The 24,316-nt window shown below is 36.1% G+C and overlaps 1 protein-coding gene and 1 long non-coding RNA gene across 9 annotated transcripts in view; both read left to right on the forward strand.

Moving 5' to 3' along the window:
- Positions 1–24,316, forward strand: part of csnk1g2b (casein kinase 1, gamma 2b) — a 64,285-nt gene that overhangs the window by 10,462 nt on the left and 29,507 nt on the right. For all 8 annotated transcript variants that reach the window (XR_015497183.1, XR_015497182.1, XM_087263580.1 and 5 more), the window contains one exon: positions 20,223–20,292. Coding sequence is in view for 6 of the 8 variants with exons in the window: in XM_087263580.1 (XP_087119706.1) it covers positions 20,223–20,292 (70 nt within the window). In the remaining 2 variants the exon portion in view is untranslated. The remainder of the gene's footprint in view (positions 1–20,222; positions 20,293–24,316) is intronic.
- LOC141375620 (uncharacterized) lies at positions 482–9,483 on the forward strand. The gene is made up of 3 exons (XR_015497812.1): positions 482–5,716; positions 6,941–8,011; positions 8,299–9,483. It is a non-coding gene; the product is annotated as an uncharacterized LOC141375620 (long non-coding RNA).

Genomic DNA, 24,316 nt, shown 5'->3' on the forward strand with positions numbered 1-24,316 from the left:
TCCATCCATCTAAATTTATATTACCTAAATATAAAGATTCACAAGTGAAGGCAATCTTTGCTTCAAAAATGGCATCTAAATGTATTTTAATCTCTTTCCAGTATGGGGTTAATTTCTGACAATCCCAAAAAACATGATAGTGAATAGTTTTCCCCCACACATTCTACCGCAGCCAGAACTCTTTTTCTCTATGTATTTTCGGTGACGGTGTGATAAAAAACCTTAGAACATTCTTCCAACAGAATTCTCTCCACATGCCTGAGCTGGTACACTTCCTTTGAGTTTTACAAATATTTCCCAAATCCTCATCTGAAATTTTCAGATTTCCTTCCATTTATCTTTAACATATAGTGTATTGTCTGGTACAGATTTGCAAAATCCCTTATATCATTTTGAAATGATCTTTTTACATGATTGGTTGGGCCTTGCCCACTGATAAAAACACATTTAGTATTCCTGTCGCTGCAACTTTAAATATTTCTGGTTTAATTTTACCATTAATATAATGTTTACTTGAAGGTATCTATAAAAGTCACTTTGACTTAACCCATATTTTTGCTTTAAAAAATTCAAAAGTTTGGATACCCTTGTCAAAAAAGTGTAGTAGTTGGAAATTCCTCATCTATTTGGTTAGGGATGAAATCAGTATCGAAGGCACACCATCTTAATATTTCTGAAAAGCTTCCCAAATCCATATGCAGAGGTGTAAATGCAAAATTTTGGTATCATTTTTAAAGAAAACACTTTTGATTTTCATAAAACACTGTTGAAAATTATTAAAATAATTGTACATGTTGTCTGTGTTACAATAAATCCCCCCAAAAAATGAGGCGCTTTTTTTGTAAACTCAAATTTAATTAAATTGATTTTGATGGTCCTCTGAAAAAAGAAAAATGTCTTGATCATAATCCTGTGCAAAAGTTATTCTATAACTGATGAGAAAATGGAACCACTTATGGCAGTATTGGTCCAGTATGGAGCTTTAAATTGTAAAGAATGCAGAAGTAAATGATGTCACAGACCCAGTCACGGACTCCACATCAACAGGAAGTGTCATGGCGGTTATGTAAATACTGTCAGTCAGTGTAACTGTTAGCAGATTGAGCCTGAATCAGACGGGTCTAGGTTGCTGTAATTAATTTAGGTGGTCCTATGTAAAAAGAACAATGTCTCGATCATAATCAAGGCATAGTAATGGCAGCATTGGGCCAGTTGGGAGCTTTAAATTTTAAAGAATGCGGAAGTAAATGAGGTCACGGACTCAGTACCAGGTATGCAGAATTTAAAGGACTGAGGGGTTAGAAAATGTACTGCAAATTTCAGTTTTTGTGCAGACTATCCCTTTAACATCGTCTCCTTTCCAAATCACATCGCTCAGATGATCAGTCCTCATATATCTTTACAAGTTACTTTTAACATAGCTATTATAACTTCAGAAACATATTTGGATAATATCTAATGAGAAAAGCGCACAGACGCACGCACCCTGTTTAACATTCAGAAAGTGCAATAAATCATGACTGTTTGTTGACATTTACTCAATTTTTATTTCCTCTTAATGAGCAAATAAGACGTTTATTGATGGCTGGCATTATGGAGTTTTCATTTGCAAGAAACCAATTATATTTTTTTACGTTTTGCTACCTTTGGCTGACTGTCAGCGTAAGGTTAAAAGCCTTTTCTCTATGCAGAGTGAAATGTTAGATAACCTGAAGTACGTTTAGGCTTTTTTGGGCCACTATGATACATGCAAATGAGTTGCAAGCAAATTGTTTATCCATACCTTGCAGGAATCTATTGGCTGACCTTGCAATGAGTGATCATTATGACGTAACTCTTCACACTCTCTGTGGGCTCAGTTTGGCCTCGAAAACATGAGTAAACATGACAAGGGCCTTTGAGGAAATCGGCGTCCAAAATCCATTTTCATCCTGGGACGCTTCTCTCAGATGTGTGAAGAGATTTTGCCACCCCAGGGACTGTCATGGCAAACTGGATTTCTTCAAATAGTTTTGTTCGTGGAGCTGTGCTTGATTTCATATACTGCACAAAAGATATTTGAAACTCCAGTTTGTGCTACACCCAAACAGAAGCTCAAAGTCCAGTGCTATTTAAAGTCAATGTTGTGCTTTATTATTTGATGGGAGTTTTATAGGGATCATTTTAAGCTGTTAATGGGAGGTCCTGTTTGCTGGGAAATGACCGTCGAGTAACTTTGCACCATGAGAAAAGGGATTGTCATAGATGGCGTTTGCACACTTAGTCGCCCTCCTCTCCGGATCCTCCAGTGAAGGATATGATTATCTTTGCATTAGTAACGTCATAGGGCTTCATTATCTTTGCATTGTTGCCTATCAGAGTGCTTTTTAACTGCTCAATGTGAAGTCAAGCACTGTCATTTTAAGGATAAAATAATTTAGTGGAACGATTCACCCGATGACGCTGCATTTCTGTCAATTTTCTGTTTGTTTTTTAGCTATAACATAACTTGAAAAGGGTTGGGGAGTATAGCTAATAGGAAGCTAAGTATTAACCTTTAGATATTAGCTCAATATTACCTACTAACGCCTTGCCTTTCAGGTTCTGAAAGTAGTATCTTATGCAGACTAGTAAATGTGAAATATTATTTAAAATATATTTTTAAATAAATATTAAAATATTACCTAAAATCAAAATATCAATTAATTGAACAATTTATTATTAAGATTAATGAATAATTATGTTATTTGCTTATTTTGGCCCCATCGATTACTGACAGGTTTTGTACAGTGAATATGCTTCTGAATGAAGGGAGATTTCTGAATGAACGGTGCATTACTTGATTTTAAAATAACTTTAACACACTATCTACTACCCATTGAACATCAACGTTGAACAACTGAAATTAAAACACACATTGCCCAAAACCAACAGTCACTTTTTTTTCTTATAAACAAATAACTTGCACTTTTGGAAAATTTCTTTTTTTTAAAAAATGTTTTCAAAAGTAAAATAATAAAATAAGCGGTATCTCTTCTAAATAAAACCATTATAGTATATCCTGTATATAATATTTTAAACAGTGCAATTCTTGCATCTTCTGTAAGCAAATATTTTAATGTAAATATTAATTTTATTGTAATAAAAAATATGCCATCTCAAGGCATCTCTGAGGCAGGTTCAAATCATCGTCAATGTAATGCAAATGTGCTACATGTAGTTAAATTTATTTTCGAGAGGTGCACTGGTATGTGACCCTTTGAAGGCTGCACCGGACCATACCCATGCATTCACTGTAGAAGTATAAATCAGGCTTTACAGAGCCGGGTCATGTGACTCCAAATGTGGTAGAGAAAGTAATTGAAAAAATCAATCTGGAAAATTTTAAACAATTTTAGCTTCAGAATGTTAATTTCGCTTATTTTTCGAGGAATCGCCCAGCCCTTACAGTTTTAAAAAATTGTTATATTTTAGCATGTTTAATTTACTAAGAATGTATTATGAAGAAACATTTTTTATAGTGTTGAGAACAGTTATATTCACAAAGGTAAGTGACTAAATAGAAAGTTCATGTCAAATATTTAGTTATTAAAGTAAGAGTGTGTTACTTTTGATAAAGTTAATGCATGTTTGCTTAATAAAAGTCTTTTCTCCATGTTATAAAAAATCTTAAAGGGATGGTTCAGGGTGTATTGTTAGGGCTTTGTTGTGTTTATGGGGGGCAAAGCAATGAATGAATGCTTCACAAAAAAAGCACAGTATTTTTAATATATCTTACTTTATATACAGCTACTTTGTCTAACATAAAAACGATTATCATATTTCCTGGTTTCTCCAAAAGCCCACCGTCAAGGGGCTATGATTGGTCAGCTAACATAATGAGCTTTGCTGATAGACTCCACATCACCAGGAAGTGTCATGGCGGTTATGTAAATACTGTCAGTCAGTGTAACTGTTAGCAGATTGAGCCTGAAACAGACAGAAAATGAAAAGGACACAGCTGAACCTCATGCCTGCTCTCTAAAATAAAACCTGACAAGTGTTTTTCATATATATATACAGGTTATAAGCATACTTATGTAATACGAAATGTTCATATATCTTTTGTGAGTTCAATATTTGAGATATAGAATGCACAGAAAGCTGCAGAACAAGCACAGAACAAGCTCTGTGGAAATAGCAGTGTTTGGACGGCCTTTAAGCTTTCTTCACTATAACATTAAAGTGCCTTTGGCCATGCCCCTTCACTGAGCATGGTGTATGTGCGTAACCTGCAGGGTTTATGATCTCATTAACCCGGATGTATTTTTTTGTAGTCCCCAAATTTCATTCGCTGTAGGCTTTGCTAAGCTTACTCTGTAAAAGCCAACGTCTCCCTTTGCATTGAACTTTGAGCATATTACATTTAGAGATGTTATTTATGTTCAAACAGCTACATTACACATCAATTAAAGTTTAAAATATGATATCATAGTGGACCACCCCTTTAATAAAATAATTTCAGTGTAGAAGTCTAAACAGGCAGAAAGTTTTTATGTTGCATGTCTGTTTTTCACAGATTGCTGAAACCTCAACACACCCACAGTTCTCACCAGCTGCCTTCTGCTGGTTTAATAAGTTTACCACAAGTCAGTACCATCAGTTAAACATTCTAGTTGTTTGATCATCATGGCAGGCATTTGATGCAAGTTGAAAATTAACTGCCTTAACTGTTGACATTTGCTGCTGCTAATTGAAGATTTGCTTGAACTACGTTTTTAGTCTTGTACATTTATAACAATAAGAGCCCCACTTACCCACTCTAGTGTCAGTATTTTTTATTTACTCAACATTCACCATGTGTTGCCAAATAATCAGTGTTAAAAAGTTTCTTGAGTACAGTTTGCACTACAGTTTTTCCCCTGTGGCAGCTGCACCTGGGGCAAAGGTGAACTCCTCTATCGCAGTTTTCTAGCCTACAAGAAAGAAAAGAGTCACAGTCAGGCTTTGCCCTCTGACGAAATCACTAGAACAGCAAGAGTAAGAGAAGGGGAAAAAAGAGAGGAGGAGAGTTGGAGAAACAACAGTAGTTAGAGAGAGAATAAAGCTGATGAAAGGTTCTCTTTGTTCCCTGGTTCTTGTCGACACAGTGCTCCAGTCAGTCCACACTGAGAGGCTCACCAGGGACCCAGAACAGAACAGAGGAGTGGAAACACTACGTAGTTTCTCTCTTTCTCTCTCTCTTCCTCGCACACATTTGTGCTGGGGATTCCAGTTGTGTAATACATGTATGACAGCTTCCAAACAGCTACCTTGTTGTAATACAAGAGCTCTGGCTACATGTGTCCATGGATATTTGTGATGGTTGGTTGATTTCTTTTTTGCAACTGGAGTCTTAAGCCCCACCCATATTTATTTCCTAATCTCATTTCTGGTTAGTCCTTTTATCATTCAAGACTAGGAAATGTGTGAAACGGTTAGCATTTTAGCAGGGAAAACTGATAAACTGGCACAATCTCTAGGCAAGAACATCGGTTTTGTCATGATGTCCATTAGCACTTGCTTAATAATGAAGCACTGGATCTTTTTTGCTGGGATTGCTGGCTTCCCTCTCATGATTGACAGTAGCCGGGGTGCTAAGAAAAAGTGAAACTCACAGCTGAAGGATATTTTCATCCCTCAAGGGTTAATTTAGTTATTTTAAGGGTTATTTAAACAGTTATTTTACAGTGTGAATAAATAGATTTTTGCTTAAAGGGTCACGAAACACCAAAACACATTTTTTGAGCTGTTGACAGTCGTATATGTGTCCCACACTGCTAAAAACACCATTAGGACAAATATATTTCACTTAAAATTGTAAATTGGTTGTTTTTGCGTTATTTCAAGCAAATTCGTACTTCCGGTTTGAAACGAATTTTTGAAGTTGCGTCACGGCCATGACATAATAGTGTTGTATTCCAGCGTGCAGACTGGGTGTCTATGCCAGAGTGTGTCTTATTACGTCTTACAGTGTGTTGCATTAATGCATGAGTAAGGCTTGGTTCAAACCAATCAGCGCTCTCTATTGTGCAACTTCATTAATATTCATTACTGTCACTGTTTAGACGACAGAGACGCCACGTTGTGTTGGCAAAACAAGCGTGAAGTGTTGCTTTTATAGTTTGCTGCCGTTAAGTTTTGTTTTTATTTTCTGTCTGTGAGAGCGCAGCTGGCGTCACTTGTGGATTAACAGTGTACGCGACGCTCGACAACAATAACTTACGTGTCTAAGGAGGATTATTGTTTACCTGAGAGCTGTTCTCATCTGCAAACGCTGAGATCCGGATTCGCTTGTAGTCTCCTCTTAATAAAGACGCAGCTCTAGTTGCTGTGGATTGTCCTGTCTTTACAGATTTGGTAAGTGAGCGACCAGTGCTCTTTGTTTCAGTTCATATTTTATTCGTATCGAAAAAACTATTGCACCGAGTGTAAACAAGTTAGCACTACAACCAAACTATAACCTTGTGTTGGATTTTGTGACCGGAATAACACACGCGGCTTTCTGACGCTACCTGCCGAGTGCATCTAAGTTTCCGGGAAATGCTGAGTTTTTTTTCTCTCATTCGCCGTGCGGTATCAAACATTGCATGAAAATACACGCTTAGAGCAGTTCCTCGAATCAAATATCTCGTTTGTCGCGAGGGACATGAATGAATTCCCTGAATAAAAGAGCCAAACTGCAGTTAAAGTCCACCATTTAATAATTTGGCAAATAATTCGACTACAGATGTCCATGTAAACACAGTCACTGTCCGCTGTGGATGTGTGTTTTGACTCTGAAATTCAGCTCGCCCAAATAGACACTCCCACACCAAGCCTCTTTTCTTCCTCTGACACTCCCCCCTAAACAAAGCTGGACACGCCCACTTTTCTGACTTTTTTCCAAAGTAGAGGTGTGAAAACACCCTGCTGAAACGAGGGGGTTTCATGGCCCTTTAAGTTCAAATTCATGGCGCAAAATTAATATGACATAATACTGAAGATGCCAAAAACTAATCTCAATCTATTATTGTTTATTTACACACCACCCCCCTTTACATTTATGTCATGCCATATATTTGTGAAGATACTAAGATGATTGCTAATTCAATGATCTGATTTTTTAAAACTTAAAACTTAAAGATTTGCACTGCCTGATCTAGACAAACTACACAAGGATAGACAACTAAACAAGCATTTTGTTTTATTTGTTTGTTTTTATTGTTTTCTACAGACATAAAAAGTTTTAAAAACTGAAATCTGGTTCCTGATTAAAAAAGAACCAGCTGACAGAACTATTTAACACTCGTGCACACACACACAATGAACCCCACCAACCATTCCTGATATACACCCTACTTGTAAATGTTTGAATGGATGAAAATAAAGCCAGCCTTATTGTATGACATAAGTACATATCTATATAAAACAAAAAAAATTGTATATACATTGTTGTTTTTTTAACGTACTTACAAACGCATAATCTATTTGTGTTTGTCTGCAGTGTCCAACTCATCTGTGTGTATTTAAGACCATAGGTTTACATTATGCAAATATTTACAAACCTACATTGGTTTGCGCAGGAAACAAGACTGGAATTACAGATGACTCGTTCCAGGCAGTTCTTTATTTTGCCAGACTCCTCTTTGTGTGCACTTTGATCTTTGAAATTTGCAGACCTTTAACTTTCAAAAACATTGTATTACATTAAATGAGATGTAATATCCCACAGCATAATCTTTGGATCAGTTGATTTTTAAATATTTTTTAATGCTAGATTAGAATCATGTATTTGTTCATTCTTTTTCACAAATTATGGACTAGGGCTCCCCCTGTTCAACACTGATAATTAGTTTACATTAATGTTTTTAATTGACTTATAATTTAATGTAGATGTTATATTCTAAAGTAATTATTTCATTTCCATGCTAAAACATTAACCATTTCGTCTATGCCACTAGCATGAGCAACATGCATCAAATGTTTTAAATTTGCCTCACTATATGTGCACTGCAGTATGTCAATTTAAGTCGTGTTTATTTATAAAGATATATTATTTCACAATTTCTAGTGAGTTTCATTTGTAAACACACAATTTGCAGCATAGCACAAATCCCTGAACAATAATTCTGATGTAAAGGTTTCCTGTTCAACAAATGGGACCCTTTACATCAGTTTATTCATTGAGCTCTAATCAACCATCTGAATTAGGTGTGTTATATTAGAGATATAGGCAAAATACTTAAAGTGCTGGAGTTCGAGGACCGGAGTTGAGAACCACTGTATTTTTTTGATTGATGTGCGTTTGTTAATCTGCAGGTGTGATATAGCCTACTGCCCTTTTTATTTTACTTTTTTTATTTTTTGTCAAACAATATTAAGCCAGCCTCTGTCATTTTTTTTATGAGTCCCACATACATGGCAAGTTTAATATACAATAAATAAGGGAGGAAAAAGATCCTTGTAATCCTAGTAGGAAACATTGTGGCCAATTAAACAGCCTAGGGCGTACATATTAATGACCATGAGCTACATATTGTTTTTTTCTGAGGCTCATGGTATGTTTGATTTCATTGTATTGCCATTTGCATGTATTCCAAACTCTTATAATTCATCTAGGTATACACAGATTATCTTAATTTTTTTTAATAAAATTAGCATTTTCTATAGCCCAACCCTACATTTCTTTTAAATTTTGTAGAAAATGATTAACAAATACTTCTATAAAAATATTTTTGTTGCCCCTTTTTGTCTCTTGTTCTGAACATGCTTGTTCCTTGTTCTGAACATGTAATGTTTTTGGTTCAATAATCACTCCATTTAATTTCAAGTTCATGCATGCGTGTGTCTTTGAAGAATCAAATAAGATGTTAATGGTAGATGTATCAAGAAGAATCTGCACCGAGTTGACCGTAATGTCCTGTCAGTAAGCAGAAGATTGATTTAATCAGAGTAGATTAGGCCTGTCACATATGCTCCTCGACTGCAGTGTGAATGACGGCCCGCTCTGGAATCCTTGCTCATCTCCCTCTGGCTGCTCATACTAGTGACAGTGGTACCAGTCTGTGTATGAAGCTCTGCTGTATGGCCTCTGCAGCTGTTCTCCCTCCATCTGGGACTTGGAAATCTGAGCTCAAATCAAGGGCTTGAAGGACTGGGACACAGACCAGCTGTTTCTGTCCTACCCAGACTCTTCGACACCTTTTGCCCGTAATTGCTTCAGACCAAAGGCGCAGTTTGTGGCTGAAATATCATGGATTTTCTTTAGTTTTGAGTGTTTGGAATGGAACCTCTTTTCTTGTGTGTTTTATTTTTTACATTTGACATGAGACATTGTACTTTAACTGTGTTTAAATTTTTTTGTTACTGTATGAGGGTCATCAGTGCATGTTAGCAGGGGGTTTTAGAGCCAGAAGTGACAAAAAAATAGGATTAACACTTAATAGTAAAAAAAGAAACTTGCAGATAATTAAATGAAACAAAAGAATGTAATAAATAAAAAAATATTAACATAAAATACTGTTAAAAATAAAATAAATAAATAAATAATACAATTCAATAGATATAAAAATGTAATTAAAATAAGTAAACAAATTTGTAAGTGAATAAATATTGCAATAAGTAGAAGATTAGTCTTGTAATTTAGGCAACTCAGGGGTTTTGAGTATATGCAGTTTTGTGCATTTCTAATTGAAGGCAAGATGGTAATGCAGTATTCCAGAAAATAAAGTGCAGACTAATTTAGATTTTTATGTATCTGTAGCATTCTCATTCTGTGAATTGCTGGCTGTGCAACCTGCCCTCTTTAGTCCATGTCAGCAATAATGATGGATCCCCACCTGGCTTTTCCAACACCTCATCAAAACATGCTTGAACAATTGGCATCGCGGATTCTCCTTGGGGCCTGAGTGTGCTAGTTCATTTAGTTTGCTGGCACATTTAAGTGATTTTTTTATTATTTTTTTAAATGCACCTTCTCAAACGTCTCTTGCTCATTCTCATCTCTAGTTAGTTCAAGATCATTTCAGATTTATCCCACATGGTAAGTTCTTTGATAATGTCAACACATGTAAACAGCAAGGCTTGTTACCAGGGTACAGATTATGTATGATTCTTTTTGAAGGTCATTATGTGGATTTTCTCACTAATTGTAGGTTACTTCAGAGCAGTAAATAACTAACTGCTTAAAATCAGTCCACTCGCCAACCATGACTTGTTTCATCTTTGATATTATAAACTATAATGCAGCTCATAGATCACCATTTTTACTGATCATTGGATAATTGCAAAAGCTGGAAAACACAACCTACATTTTTTAGCTCATCGTAAAACAACTTGCGTCAAATGTATTTATAATTGAGTAATGTTTGTAGCCAGTGATACTTTATCCTCCATGTTATAAAGTAATAAAGTCCTCTAATGCAGCAGATGATATCATCGATTACAAGTGACTGACAAAGGATTAACAACCTCTTACAGTCATTTTTTTTTTTTTTTGGATTATGTGCGTTTCATAATGGCATGAGTGTAAAGACACTGAGTGTCACATTAAAATTACATCATGGCCTCTTGAATTATTTCTGCGCAGTGGATTTGCTTAGTATCATCACTCAAGGTTTGTAATGACATCAAAGCTTCAATTTGTACAAATGCTTTTCGTGGTTATCCCCTCTCTCTCTTGCGTGCCTAGATGATTTTTTCATGTTCGCTTTGAGTAAATTGAAGAGGAACTGATTTTGACCCATTGATGTCTTTAGTTACTGCACATATATAGGCTGTTTGTTGTTATATACAATACAATCAGGGGAGACTGAAGCAAATAGGCTTGAAAACAGGGTGTCCGCTGGGTCCTAAAGTCTTAAAATGTCTTAAATTTCAAAACAAAATGTTAGGCCTTAAAACCTCTTAAATTCACTGCAAGGCAATATGGTGATGTAGGTTTTAAATCGTTTAAACAGATCTCAATTTTCTTATGTACGTGTGAAGCTACCCTATCAGGCCAGCACCCATCCAATCACCAATAATCCGTCTCGATAAACTAGTAACAAAAGTTACATTTATAAACTTTTTTTGTTTTTGTTTTTTACCAATATGGTCATTATTTCTGACATTCTATAAAAAAACATTTGTTTAGGAGTTCTCCATATATTTATACTACATGGTTAGGGCACTAACTTGAACATACTGTTTCAATTTTTATTTTTTTATTTTAAGAAAAGTTATGCTGAAGTTATGGCAAAGCAGCAGTACATGTGGCCACATTAATGAGGTTGTTCACTCAAAAAAGAAAATCCACTCTTTATTTAGTCACCCTCCGGCCATTCAATGTGTTTTCTTCAACAGAACAAGGTTTTTAGTTAAAACTGTGCTCTGTGCACTTTGAGAGTCCAAACATATGCACCTTACAATGACCTAAGGTCCTATGAAGTGAAACAATTGATCTATGCAGGAAGCTGGATGTGTTTACGACACATCCAGCTTCACAGGTCGCACACAGGTGAGCTGATGCATGGCTGTTGTGAATGCTTCCAAGCCTGTTAGCTTCACAAGATCTCAGTTTCTTGACAGGAGCTACTGGTATTCATTTGTTTAGCTGTCTTTTTTAACTTTTAAAGTGGCTGTAGCCACTGAATTGCACTTTATGAATCACCAAGGACCACAGTTTCAGCCAAAAAGCTTCTACTAAAGTGAAAACTCAACTTGGATGGTCTGAGGGTGTGTAAATAAACAGCAAGTTTTCATTTTTGGATGAATGTCACACTAGTTATTAAAATACGAATTTTTGGTTTTATTATGGACTATTAATGAATGATTAAATAACATTTCCTTTTCTACCAATGTTCCTAGGCCTCTTATATCTTATTAAAAAACAATATCTTATAATAAAACAAGCAAAAGAGTTAAAGAGACTCCTACGTGTGATAAATAAAAGGGTATAAGGTAAAGATCGAACTCTAAACAAATCAAATTATGATAATCAAATCTGAGCTTTCAAGTAAAGTAACCAACCATCCTTATTTAAATACCTAACAAATTGTGAAGTTGAATGACTACATTACCACTATGCTGAAACATTTTTCAGATGAAGTCCTTGTGACTGTGTTGCATAAGAAAAGAAACCAAAAAGCCACTCTGGCGACATCCTTGCATCCTTTTGTATTTACAATCTCCTCACTGCTGCTTGTCACAGCCCTCATTTTCGCTTGTGTTAATACCCTGACCTAAGGTGACACAGACGAAACCCAACCAGAGTCTGTTCACGTTAGGGTTGGGCAATGTCAACCAGTTTGGCATCGTACAATGTTTAATGTGAGACTTCCAGATCTTCTGGGAGACTTGGGATGTCTGAATATCATGTTTAACAACTATAGTGAGACGCGTTCCAGCAATACATCCCTAATAAACTGTCTGATGTGCACTGCTCTCTGGATCTCAGAGGAGCGCATGACAGTGTGTGGCTTTGTGTGTGGCTGTGTCTTTGTTTGTGTTTGTTTGTGGTCAGGTGATGTGCGTTTTCAGTGGATGGAGGGCTTTTCAGAAATGCTAGGTAAAACAGTGTGGATGTGGATCATTTTTGTTCTAAAATGGCATTTTAATACTAAGACGTATCAGTTTAAATAGGGCAGAAGTGTGTATTTTTTATGAGCGGGTTTGCGATGAGGGCAGGGCGAAGGATCGGTGATGTCGGCTCAGCATCGTGTTGTCTATTGGCCATCGGCGATGGACGATGGCATCGTCTATCGGCCCAACCCTAGTTCACGTATGGAGTCTAAAAGCACATGAAAAGTGCATGGTGCATGATTTCATTGCTGCGGTTCCGATACATGTTTTTAATTATGAAGAGAATTAAAAAGCACTGCAGTGTTTGGATGCACTGTGTTTGTCTGAGGTAATTAGTCTAATTTTTGAGATGTTTACGATGTTTGCCTGGAAAATGCGAGCGCGTCACGTGTGTGCCGCTTGCACACTATGTGTGGGTCACTCCCTGTTTAAGGCTGATTTATACTTCTGCGTCAAACGTCGGCGTATGCTACGGCGCTGACGCATAGCCCTTCGCCGTGGCCATCGCCGTCACTGATGTGCACCTCTCAAAAAATGTAACTACACGTCGCAACGACGCGTAGCGTAAGCTCTGTGATTTGTCGGCTTGGTAGCGCTGACGAGTCTGGGTGGGACCGAGAGCCGCGCGAATGGCGCGAGCGATTGTTTACAAGTGTGGAGTCCCGTGAAGGAGCTCCGGATTGAAAGTTTTGTTTTGTGTTTACCTCATAGTTAAAGTTGTTGCACGTCCGCCGGTTCGAGCCGAGTTTGAGCCACTTGTACATCCCGGAAGTGTTCAGGAAAAGCAAAACAGAAGAGAAGAAACTCGACACAGAGGAACATTTACACCTCACTGCCAACTAGCGTTTCGGAAGTGTTAATGCAGACCAACAGAGACAGCGCGCAGAAGTATAAATGCACAGCCACTCGCGTTGCCTGCGCCGTGGGTTACGCCGGTCACTTGACGCAGAAGCTTAATGGCATTCCTTCAAAGATGCACGCTCGGCAGACACATTTTAATTTTCAACCACATTATTATTTTTCATATTATATTAAGTTATTTGAACTATAGCGCTATACCAAGCTTTTTGTAAAGATATTGACAATGCTGTTCAGTCAATAAATACCGATACCGTTTTATCAGCCCAGCCCTATGAGCAACCACTTTTTAAGGAAAAGTTCACACAAATTGTCAATATGCATCATTTATTTTCCATTATAGTTTCACTTATGAGATCCTTTTTTTTTTTGAACACAAAGGAAGATATTTAGTAAAATGTTGTCCCCAAAATAGCTTCGCTTGTGAAGGTTGAGTAAATGATCAGAGTTTGAATTTTTTTTGTGAACTATCCCCTTTCATGATCCAATTAATTTCCACTTATAACCAGTTTCTCTTGGAAATTCACAATATTGCAACAGTGAAATGAGTTGTGACTGTATCTGTTGAATTAGCACACACATATGTTCATTTTCATTGTTGAATAGTTTGCTGATGTTTGTTTTTGCTCATAGTACTTTTCTCCTATGGGATCTGGACATTCTAATGTAATGCTCTTTGGGAACGTCTGTGGTTTTGGGTGGAGTTGTTCATTGCTTTTGGGACAGGGCTCTGATTGTGTTTATTTACACAGGGCACAGCACTTACAATACGAACCTGTGCCAGTGCCTTAGGCATCCTGTTTATAGCAGTGATTCATGACGATGCCCATTTGCATTAACCGAGGCTGCGTGTCAAATGTTTGCATTAAATCCACTAACTGCTTCAGATAATTTCCATGTCATTAAATCTGATACTAGAGATGCAGTTAGCGAGGCCTATGAAAACTCTGAAGAGGTTCCCAGAGATCCAAATGCATATTTTGTAGGATTTATTTATTTATAATTCTTAATGTTTCATTTCAAGCATGTTTAGATGTTTACCAGAGGCTTACATCTTTGCGTTATGTCAATAATTTTTTTTCCTCCCACACTTTCCCCTAAACTGAGAGATTTGGATGGACTTTCTGATGTGCTTAATCTGTCCGATCCCTTCACTATTCTTCCAGGAAAGAGCGGTGTTTGCCTGACCACTGTTACATCACAGCTCAACAGATGCAGCTCTGCACCGCTGTGTCTGCCTGTTTTCTGAGCAAGTAACATGAGCTGGATTGAACCATTAGGGCCCTTTTAGTCTGTAGTGTTTTATCTGCCTCAGCCACTGCTCTACTGAATTTACATTGCAAAGCCAATGTGAGCCTTTTTTTTATTGTGCAGGGATGCGTTTGCTTGATGGGCAGTAACTGGAAACTTTTGTTTTAAAATGTTTAATATTTGTTTAAATAATCTGGAAAACTGCATCATGGTTTTTATAAAAATAAAATAAGTATAGCGCAGCATTGATGATAATATGTTTCTGCAGTAATGATTTTTACCATCACAGACATTAGTTGCTTTGTTTAGTCATTTTAAAATGTAATAAACATAACATGTAGAAATAAATTAGAAACAGTCATTTTAAATGGCAAAAACGCTTAACAATATTGCAGTTTTTATTGTATCTGTGATAAATAAAAAGTTTTGGTGAACATAAGACTTTATAATAATAATAATAATAATAATAATAATAATAATTAGGCATGTCCCGATAAGGTTTTTTTTCCACTTGAATCATCATCATTCGATACTTCTATAATACATAAAAAAAAAAAAAAAAGAGTGAAGAAACAGATCCAGGATGTTCCTTTTTTTTAATTGACCTTCTTTTAACATTCAACAACTCTCTTGTCAAACATAACGCTTCTGTGAGGTAGCTTAAACAATCAAGTAATAAATAACATAAATTCAGCAGTAAATATAAAAAGAATCTAAAAAAAAAAATATATATAGCACCTCAACTTAAAGCACCCGGCAGGCAATCACAAGCTGGAAAATATCTATTTGCGATTTTATTACTTTTTTTGACAGAATTTACGATTTCAAGCTTTATCTCTATAATGGTGTGGCAACAGTTCTGCGGCAGCTCTTACTAATGTCCAGGGGCCTCTTGTATCAATGCTGCGTACACACAAAAACCTTTCGTACACCAGATTTCACGTTCACGTTTGGATTTACTAATGATGAAATTAACGTGAGAATGTGCGTTGGTCTGCGCCAACTTCATGTCTGGTGTACGTGTATTTGTGTGTTTGTTTTATTTCCATTGGCGACTCCTAGAGGCAATTATGTTAATTGCACACTACAAAGTTTCACAATAACGCATGTGAAAATATTTTGCTATTAATTTATAATTGATAAAATGGGTTAATTGACACAATATTTATTTATTTATTTTTTTACCAATTATGTGATTTAGAACATATTAAAGCATTTGCAAATGTATACGACCCTTAGTCTATGGCAATGGCAGTGTTGGGCTTATTAGAGAACATTGTCATCGGTCGAATCCGAAAGCTCCAAGGTGGCAGGGTGCGTGATGGGTTGCTTTTTGGTGAGTGATGTATTTAGCTGGATATTATTTCAGCTAAGATTTTTTTTTACTAAATTTTTTATTGAGCTTAATTATTTTTACTGCATATTAGGAGACCAAAATTATCAATTAAAGATGTGGCTGTTAACAACCAACAAACTGACCAAGAGCGGAAATACAATGATGCCCATTCTCACACTCGTCAGTTGCAGAGCGGGCGATTGACCTGCTGAAATGCTGGTGGCGCTGCCTTGAGAGCAGAGGGGTGCTGCTATACCGCCCTAACAAAGTGTGTAAAAGTGTAATACATCTGTGTCTTCCACAGACATGGATACTACTCCAGACAGTAAAGTGTTGCCCACAATTGAGGCAACTCTCTCCTCAAAGAGTGTTAGTTTCCCTGCCTGTTCGGTCTACACTTTGACGGTGCGTCGCTGTTCTCCTCTTAAATTGCACCTTTACATCGGTCCATTTCTTTCTGACCCCTCTGCGTTAACCGCGTCAGCTAAACTATCCCACTCTATTTTTTTCTTTTGTTAATAATTTCGGAGGACAAACTTGCAAATAACACAGTTTTTCTCTGGTCTACATTACCTCCGATAGGAGCACCTCCAATTCGGATGTTCAAAAAGAAAATGTGTGGGATTCTGCATTCGCAGTGTTTCATACATCTGAATTTTTTACTGCATACGCACACGTACAGCTTTGTCCGTACACAATGTTTTAGTATTAATTCAAGGCAAGTCTTTGTACATAAGGGCCCTGGTTTAGTTTGTTGTCTGTGACCAAAAGATTCCCATATTACTTACATGCTGATTTTCTTCGATATTAATTTGCTTATTAATGCCCCTGAAGTGACTGCTTTTATTCTAGCCGAAATAATACAAATAAGACTTTCTCCAGAAGAAAAATATTATCAGACATACTGTAAAAATTTCTTTGCTCTGTTAAATATCATTTGGGGAATATAAAAAAAAGAAAAAAATTAATATCTAATAATAATGATAATAATAATAATAATAATAATAATAATAAACTGTTCAAATATGCTTGTAAATGATAGTGTACATATATTATTTTTCATTTGTATTTACTCTTATGCAAGTATATATTTAAAAAAAAATTGTAGGATAAAGAATACAAAAAAGACTGTGAAAGGATGATATAAAAAATAGACATAAAATGTAGTATTATAATACATGAGGGGAAATAATAAACAATTATTTTCCCACTCAAAGTATTATATAATATAATTGCGTAATATATTCTTTGCAGATGTTTTTCATCTAAATTAATTTACAGTACTCTTAATTGCATGTGAAGTCCACCTGGAGCTGCCTGAGGTTAAGTACTCTACATGTGGATATTAGTGTTATTGGGTTCACCCACTAACACACCTGATATTGTCTATGATTTTTGCATTAGCAGCCAAAGAGCTTTAATCACCCGGCTGCTGCTGCTGCTGCACCATTAAGGTCATGTTTCTGGCCCTGGTCTGGAATATGCTTGCACATCTGTGGTCAGGTGGATTGATGCTGCAAAAACCCTTAGCTGGGAGATGAAGAGGCCAGGCTGCTGAACTGTAACCTGACACCTGATTGAGGACTCGCTCAGTGTGTTCTCTGTTACAGGCCATTAACCACTGGAAAGTTTTTTTTTCCAGGCAGCCTCTTTTGACTTATATAAAGTGAGCCGGGATGGATTCTTTATAGCAAAGCAGATGAGGGAGGGTGACTGAACATAAGCTGCTGGTTTGGTCGTGAGAACTGATACAGTCATGTTGTTTGTGTTTATTTCTGTTTTTCTCTCTCTGATTTAGTTTTCAGAGGAGCACATGCACTATCTGTATTCAGATTTTGATCATTTATCTTAAGCCAGGGATGTCCAAACTCGGTCCTGGAGGGCCGGTGCCCTGCACAGTTTAGCTCCAACTTAACACACCTGGTTGGATTTTTTTAGTATACCTAGAAAGAGCTTGATTAGCTGGTTCAGGTGTGTTTAATTGGGGTTGGACCTAAAATATGCTGAGCACCGGCCCTCCAGGACTGAGTTTGGACACCCCTGTCTTAAGCTAAGTGAGCAAATGGCATATGTGAGTTTTGTATTAAAGGAATAGTACAACTAAAAACGAAAATATTATGTTATGATGATGTTATGAGATATGATTTACAAAATCACACTGGCCTTCCGAAAATGTTGGTGATTTATTGTTTTTTTATTAATAGAAGTAAAAAAAAAAGTTTTTAGCTGAAACTGTGGTCCTTGATGATTCCTAAAATGCAAGTCTGCAGTTACAGGAAAGAAATATGTGCAGGCAAGTCTAAATTATTACCCGTTGCAACAATATTTTGTCTCTTTTGAACAATATTTGAAACATTGTTACCTTTATTAAACAGCCTCAACAAATCTTTCTTACTAGGATGATCAATTAGTTTCATAAAGTTAGAATGTTTTCAGAAGCCGATATTAAAGGTGCAGTAGGTTATCGGCTAAAATGCTATCTGTTAGTATTATTTATTTTCACCCCGGCCGTCCAAAGTCAGGCCTCCAGAAACACAAACACGCACCTTAAAGTTGACTGTAGACAACCCACGAGATCATGTCATTCGCCAGTTAGAAAACTTTACAGTACTTTAAAATACTACAATTCTGAATGAAAACTATATTATATCTAGCATGTTTTCAGTTGTGTAGCAAACAAAAATGGTCATAATGTGCAATATTTTGTGCTTGGTGGTTGGCCAGCGGCGTGCAGGAATTACACTTATTACTAAGCCATACTTGCTATTTCAGAGCAAATATTCAAAGTAGCATGGTAAACAATATAGGGAGCACAGGTTTATTGTTAAAAAATGAACCAATGTGAATATAAACCATCTACACCTCAGTAAAGCAGGCTAGGCAGAATAGTGCTATTTATTTGTGTTTCGTTGTTAAACTAAATAAAAACCTACATTATCAATGCTGTAAAAGGTCTCTTATGAAATAGAAAATAGTCACATCAATCTTTCACTGGAAGATTTCAGTTGCTGAACAAATCTTCTGTCCATATAACCCATACATAAATCGACAAAAGCCATATTAGCTTTGTCTGACTAAAATATTTTTAAAACATAACATTACCTGTCTAAAAGAAATACTTTAGCCATGGTGTCATCTTTTCTCCAGCGTGCTAAAGGAACTCCAATATTGATTCAGGATTTTAAAAAGTTTTGATTCAGCATTTGTTTTTATCGCTGTCTCTCTCTTTTGTGTGTACTTGAATGTGTAGATCTGCGTGATTGGGTGCGCAGATGTAAAAGTCTACATTTGTTGACAGACAGTTTGGGCTATTTATCAGAATTATGGGAATTCTCTGCCCGACAAATTTCAATTGGACAAACAGTTTTAAGTCTTATGTTTTACCCAGAATATAAAAATACATATTAATATATTGAGATCATTTACTTTAATCATTAATATTGGAATGTGAAGAGACTTTCAACCAACACAACAAAACATGTTTCTGAAGGCAATCACCTACTGCTGCTTTAATATTGGTTTTCCTATATGTTTTTAACTCTACTCTCAAAGTGCTTATCGCTATTGACTTTCTCTTTATGAATTATTAAGATCCACAGTTTTAGTGAAAATCTGAAGAAAAAAAATCACCTAGATTTTGATTCCTTGGGTATTTTTCCTATTTATTTTGTTTTGTTTATAAAAGACAGGAATGCTTGTATTTGTCAAGAATACATAAAATTTATAACCTATTTCTTTTGTAGGCTCACACGGAATCTGCGCGTGCAGATTTCTGCAGATTTTTAACCCATAATTGAGTCAATGCATTTACTTGTGTAAATGTGTGTAAATGTATATTTATTCAGTTTAAATCAATTTCACTAATATTATTGTGATATAATATCATTAATATTTAAATGTTGAAAGGATTTATTTTCAATACAGTTTGTAAAGTAATATTCTCTGTCTTTTAGTAGCGATATTGTACTTTGTTTACCAAATAAGTGGATCTAATTGAATTTGCATTGTAAACATGAAATAAAAGTTTTAAAGAAAAACTATTGTTTTTTTTAAATTCATGTATTAAGTTTGTAGTTATGATACTCCTAAAATGATGCCGCATAAATCCTCAGATTTTTTTAAAGAAAATTCTCAGCAGAAATAGACAGATTCTGTCTCAGTTCTATGCAATCACATATGCATGGCTAAATCTCACTGTTGCTTTGTTCTAATGCCTGGTCTATTTCTTGTCTTTCAGGAGCCAATCAAATCAAGAGCGCCTCAACTCCATTTGGAGTATAGATTTTATAAACAGCTGGGAAATTCAGGTAAGACCCACATCCTTTCTAGAATCATGTGTTTTATGTTTTGTGAAAAGTCGCCACCTCCTCATCCTGTGTGAGAGTGATCATGCTTCAGTTGTGTGCTGAGAATCATGGGGGCGGTGAGCTTCGGCCTTTTGATGTGGCTGCTTCACTTATCGGCAGCAAATGATGGTGAAAAAGAGGGTCGGATTGAATTTGGGATGGTGGGGGTTATAAGATGAGAATTATCCAGTTTGAAGGCCACTGTTAGACAGTGTTGTCTTTTTATTTTATTTATTTGGGCTTATAATGACCCAGTTTGTCTCCCTCACAGATTAAAATAGTTGTTTGCTCTATGACTGAGGTTATAATGGATTAAATCTCAGAGCTGTGTGATTGGAGCGCAACACCCGGCCATTTTGATTGTAATTACCATACATGTTGCGAAGCCAGAAGGCTGAACTTTGATCCTGTTAAGCCTTACAATGAAAAGGATGAGCAGCTTGTACAAATCCTTGATACATCCATCTATTTGATCGCTGAACCGGAAGGTTGACTGACATGAAGTGCTGCTCTTATTCACATCGACTCATAGCCACCCTGCAATGCAAAGATCTCATTCAGTGAACGGCCGTCTCCAGAGCGGGGATCTGATCCCCTGCCAGCTCACCGGAGCCACTGCTGCCGCCCCTGCAACATTAATAGCCAGTGAAAGTGCAGGCGTGCAGGGCAGGCCTGCTATATTTATATCTACGCCACTCCTCGTGGCTGGGTTGCCATTATCGAATGTCCAGCACGTGACTGATTCCTTTCGAGAAGAAAGCCATATTTTAAGCAGTACACAAAGAGAAAACAAACAATGCTGCTGTCGTGTTTAGTTTTCTATCGTTTTTTTTTTTATCTTTCATGAAGCTGAAGGAAGTGTGAACATTTATCTCTTGTTTTTTTTTTACTTTATTATTGTCTGTTTTAAAGGAATACTTCAACAAAATAAATAATCGTCATAACCACAGGAACCAATTGCACGTTTTTAAATGCTTAATAATTCTAAACAACGTGTGTTAAAACAAACAACATCAACTATGATGTTTATCAATAATCAGTTTTAGCTTTCTGCAAAACCTTAGCCAAGCAACTGGAGCCAGCCTGTGAATCAGAAGATTACACACTTTTTATGGTGCGTTTACGATGTGCCAAATATGCTGCTCATGCATTGATAATAATAGGAATAGTGCATTTACTGTGATGTCAAGTCATGGAGAGTGAAACTCAAACACTCAGCCATTATGTTTAGTAGGGAGTAAAAATATATCTGTGCTGTACATATTCTGAGCCTCTAACTCCAACAATTTATTAACCGAAGACTAACAGCAGACTTTACTTAGTCGTCCTAGTGTGAAATTGCAAGTGATTTACTTGGGTTGTTATGGATTGCTTTCTTTTGTGCTCTCTTTATCGGTGGCAATGCCAATGAAGATCTGCGAATGACCAAGTGATTGTCATGAGATGTACATAGTGACTTGTAATACAATGTTAGTTGCCATCCACCGGTGGTGTAGAGTAATACAATAAACAACTTACAGGAGCTGAGAAGTTTCTCTCTGGATTTCTACTTTATTAAGTTGTGTAAATAATGTGTATTTTTACTTGAGTACATCTTAGTGCTGTACTTTTACTGCACTATTTTCAACCTGCAGTTCCTACTTTTTTATTTGTTTACAGTGATTAAGTGGAATATTCAGTCCCATGGATTCCGTCTAATCAAATCGTGCATACAAAAATTATACCAGACAGACCTACCTCAAAACATGGGTGCTTGTAAATACAACAAACATATACAGTGTTGAATCATTAAAAGTATCCCAAGAGCATGCGTTATTGACACGCAATGACTGCAAGACTGAGATTAGACTGCATTACACTGAGAAGATGAACGATGCCTATTGTACGATGGCTAAATTTGCAAAATGGTCTTAAACAAAAACTAAAGTCACTACAGAATGTTACGTTTTCAAATACATACTCAAATTAGATGTATTCTATTAGTGCTGAAAGAGCTAGGTTTTCAACTTCTGGATATTTGTAACTTGCTAGTCAACATTGACATCGTCAGCTAATTTTTTTCCCCATTAGGTACTCAGTAGAGATGCTCAGATTGATTGGTCGGAGATCGATATTGGCCAGTAATCACATTTATTGACTCTATCGGTAGTCTACAATCTGGCTGATCTTATAAACTGATCGCAGGTGTTTGAGTTTACAAGCAGAGAAAGACACACATACGCACCTTGGTTATACAGTATAGCAGCACTACAACATGTGCGGAGGTAAATAATGTGTGAGTGCGTAAGCGATCGCTGCACATGCGTCACAGCAGCTAAAATATACACAGATGTGATGCGATCTCTGTTTATACAGTTTATTGGTGCAACTCCTGCGAGTGATGGTCTCTTTGTTGCAACCATTGTATATCCAGTGTTTTGAGCTGCTGTGATGCAAGCGGAGCAATCAGCCCTCATCTTGTGTCCAACAGTATGACCTCTGCCGAAGCTCTGTGAGTCTCCCGCATATTATCTATGATTTTCTCTAAAGCTGCTTCTGTCCATACTAAATGTTTATAAGAGACATGTTTAAGATTATATGCGGTAATAATAATGTATAGGGTTACATGCAGCATCCTTAGTTTATTATCTTATGTAAGGAGAGATCTCCACTTATGTAGCATACTTTTAGGGAAAATGTGCTTTATGCAATGGCAAAGTTACATAAAGCTTGAAGCATCAGAATCGGTACTCGGTATCGACCAATCACCAAGACAAAAAATAGGTACTCTGTATTTGTTGCAAATATCCTGATCAGCGCATCCCTAGTACTGAGATTTCACATGTAAACACATAATACGCATTCTGAAATCTGCTTCCTGTTGTTTTCTTATACTTAAATTGCATGTTAAGGTAATGTGTTTTCACATTTATAGTCCTTGAATGGTAAATAATGGAACTTGCACATACAAACAAAGTGGCACTAATGTAAGCTAGATTTTTAATTGGCAAGATAAGGCAGAATCATTTTACAACATTGTCCTCTCTACTTTTCAGTCCTTTTAGACTTTTAGTAATTGTATTATACTTTGAGTAGTATTTAGAACAGACACTTACACTCTACTTGCACTACATATTTTAGCAAGTAACGGTACTTGAGTACGTTTTTTCAGTACTCTTTTCACCACTGGTATCCACATACAATTGAATTTTTAGCCTCCCTTTGATTTTTTTTTCTTTCATTTTTTTTTTATATTTCTAAAAAAATGGCTTAGATTGGCTAATAATTTTGACCTTAAAATGGTTTTTTAAAAAATTAAAAACTGCTTTTATTCAAGACTTTCTCCAGAAGGAAAAATATTGTCAGACATGCTGTGAAAATTTCCTTGCTCTGTTCATTTGGGAAATATATAAAATAAATTATCAAAGAGGGGCAAATAATTCTATATTAAAGGGGCTGTATTAAATAGAAATTATTGAATTGTTGATGGTTCTCCCTGCATTTTTTCCCTTCTTTTTTTAATATTTTCCAAATGACGTTTAACAGCACAAGAACATTTCCACAGTATGTCCGATAATATTTTTTCTTCTGGTGAAAGTTGTATTTGTTTTATTTAAGCTAGAATAAAAGCAGTTTTTAATTTTTTAAAAACCATTTAAGGTCAAAATTATTAGCCCCTTGAAGCTATATTTTTTTCGATAGTCTACAGAACAACACATCGTTATACAATAACTTGCCTAAATACCTTAAAGATAAAATAAATTAGTTATTATAAATGAGTTATTAAAACTATTATGTTTAGAAATGTTGAAAAAATCTTCTCTCCGTTAAACAGAAATTGGGAAAAAAATAAACAGAAGGGCTGATGATTCTGATTTCAATTTATTGAAGAGTTATTTTATTCGTCGAGCTGTGATAGTGATATAGTTTAACAAAAAAAGAGGAAATTTGAACACACGTAAAAACAAATGGTTGCAGGATCACTGAAAGTACCCTGAAAGTCAAA

The sequence above is a fragment of the Danio rerio genome, chromosome 8 (genome assembly GCF_052040795.2).
Source record: "Danio rerio strain M-AB ecotype USA chromosome 8, GRCz13ab, whole genome shotgun sequence".
Taxonomy (NCBI): Eukaryota; Metazoa; Chordata; class Actinopteri; order Cypriniformes; family Danionidae; genus Danio; species Danio rerio.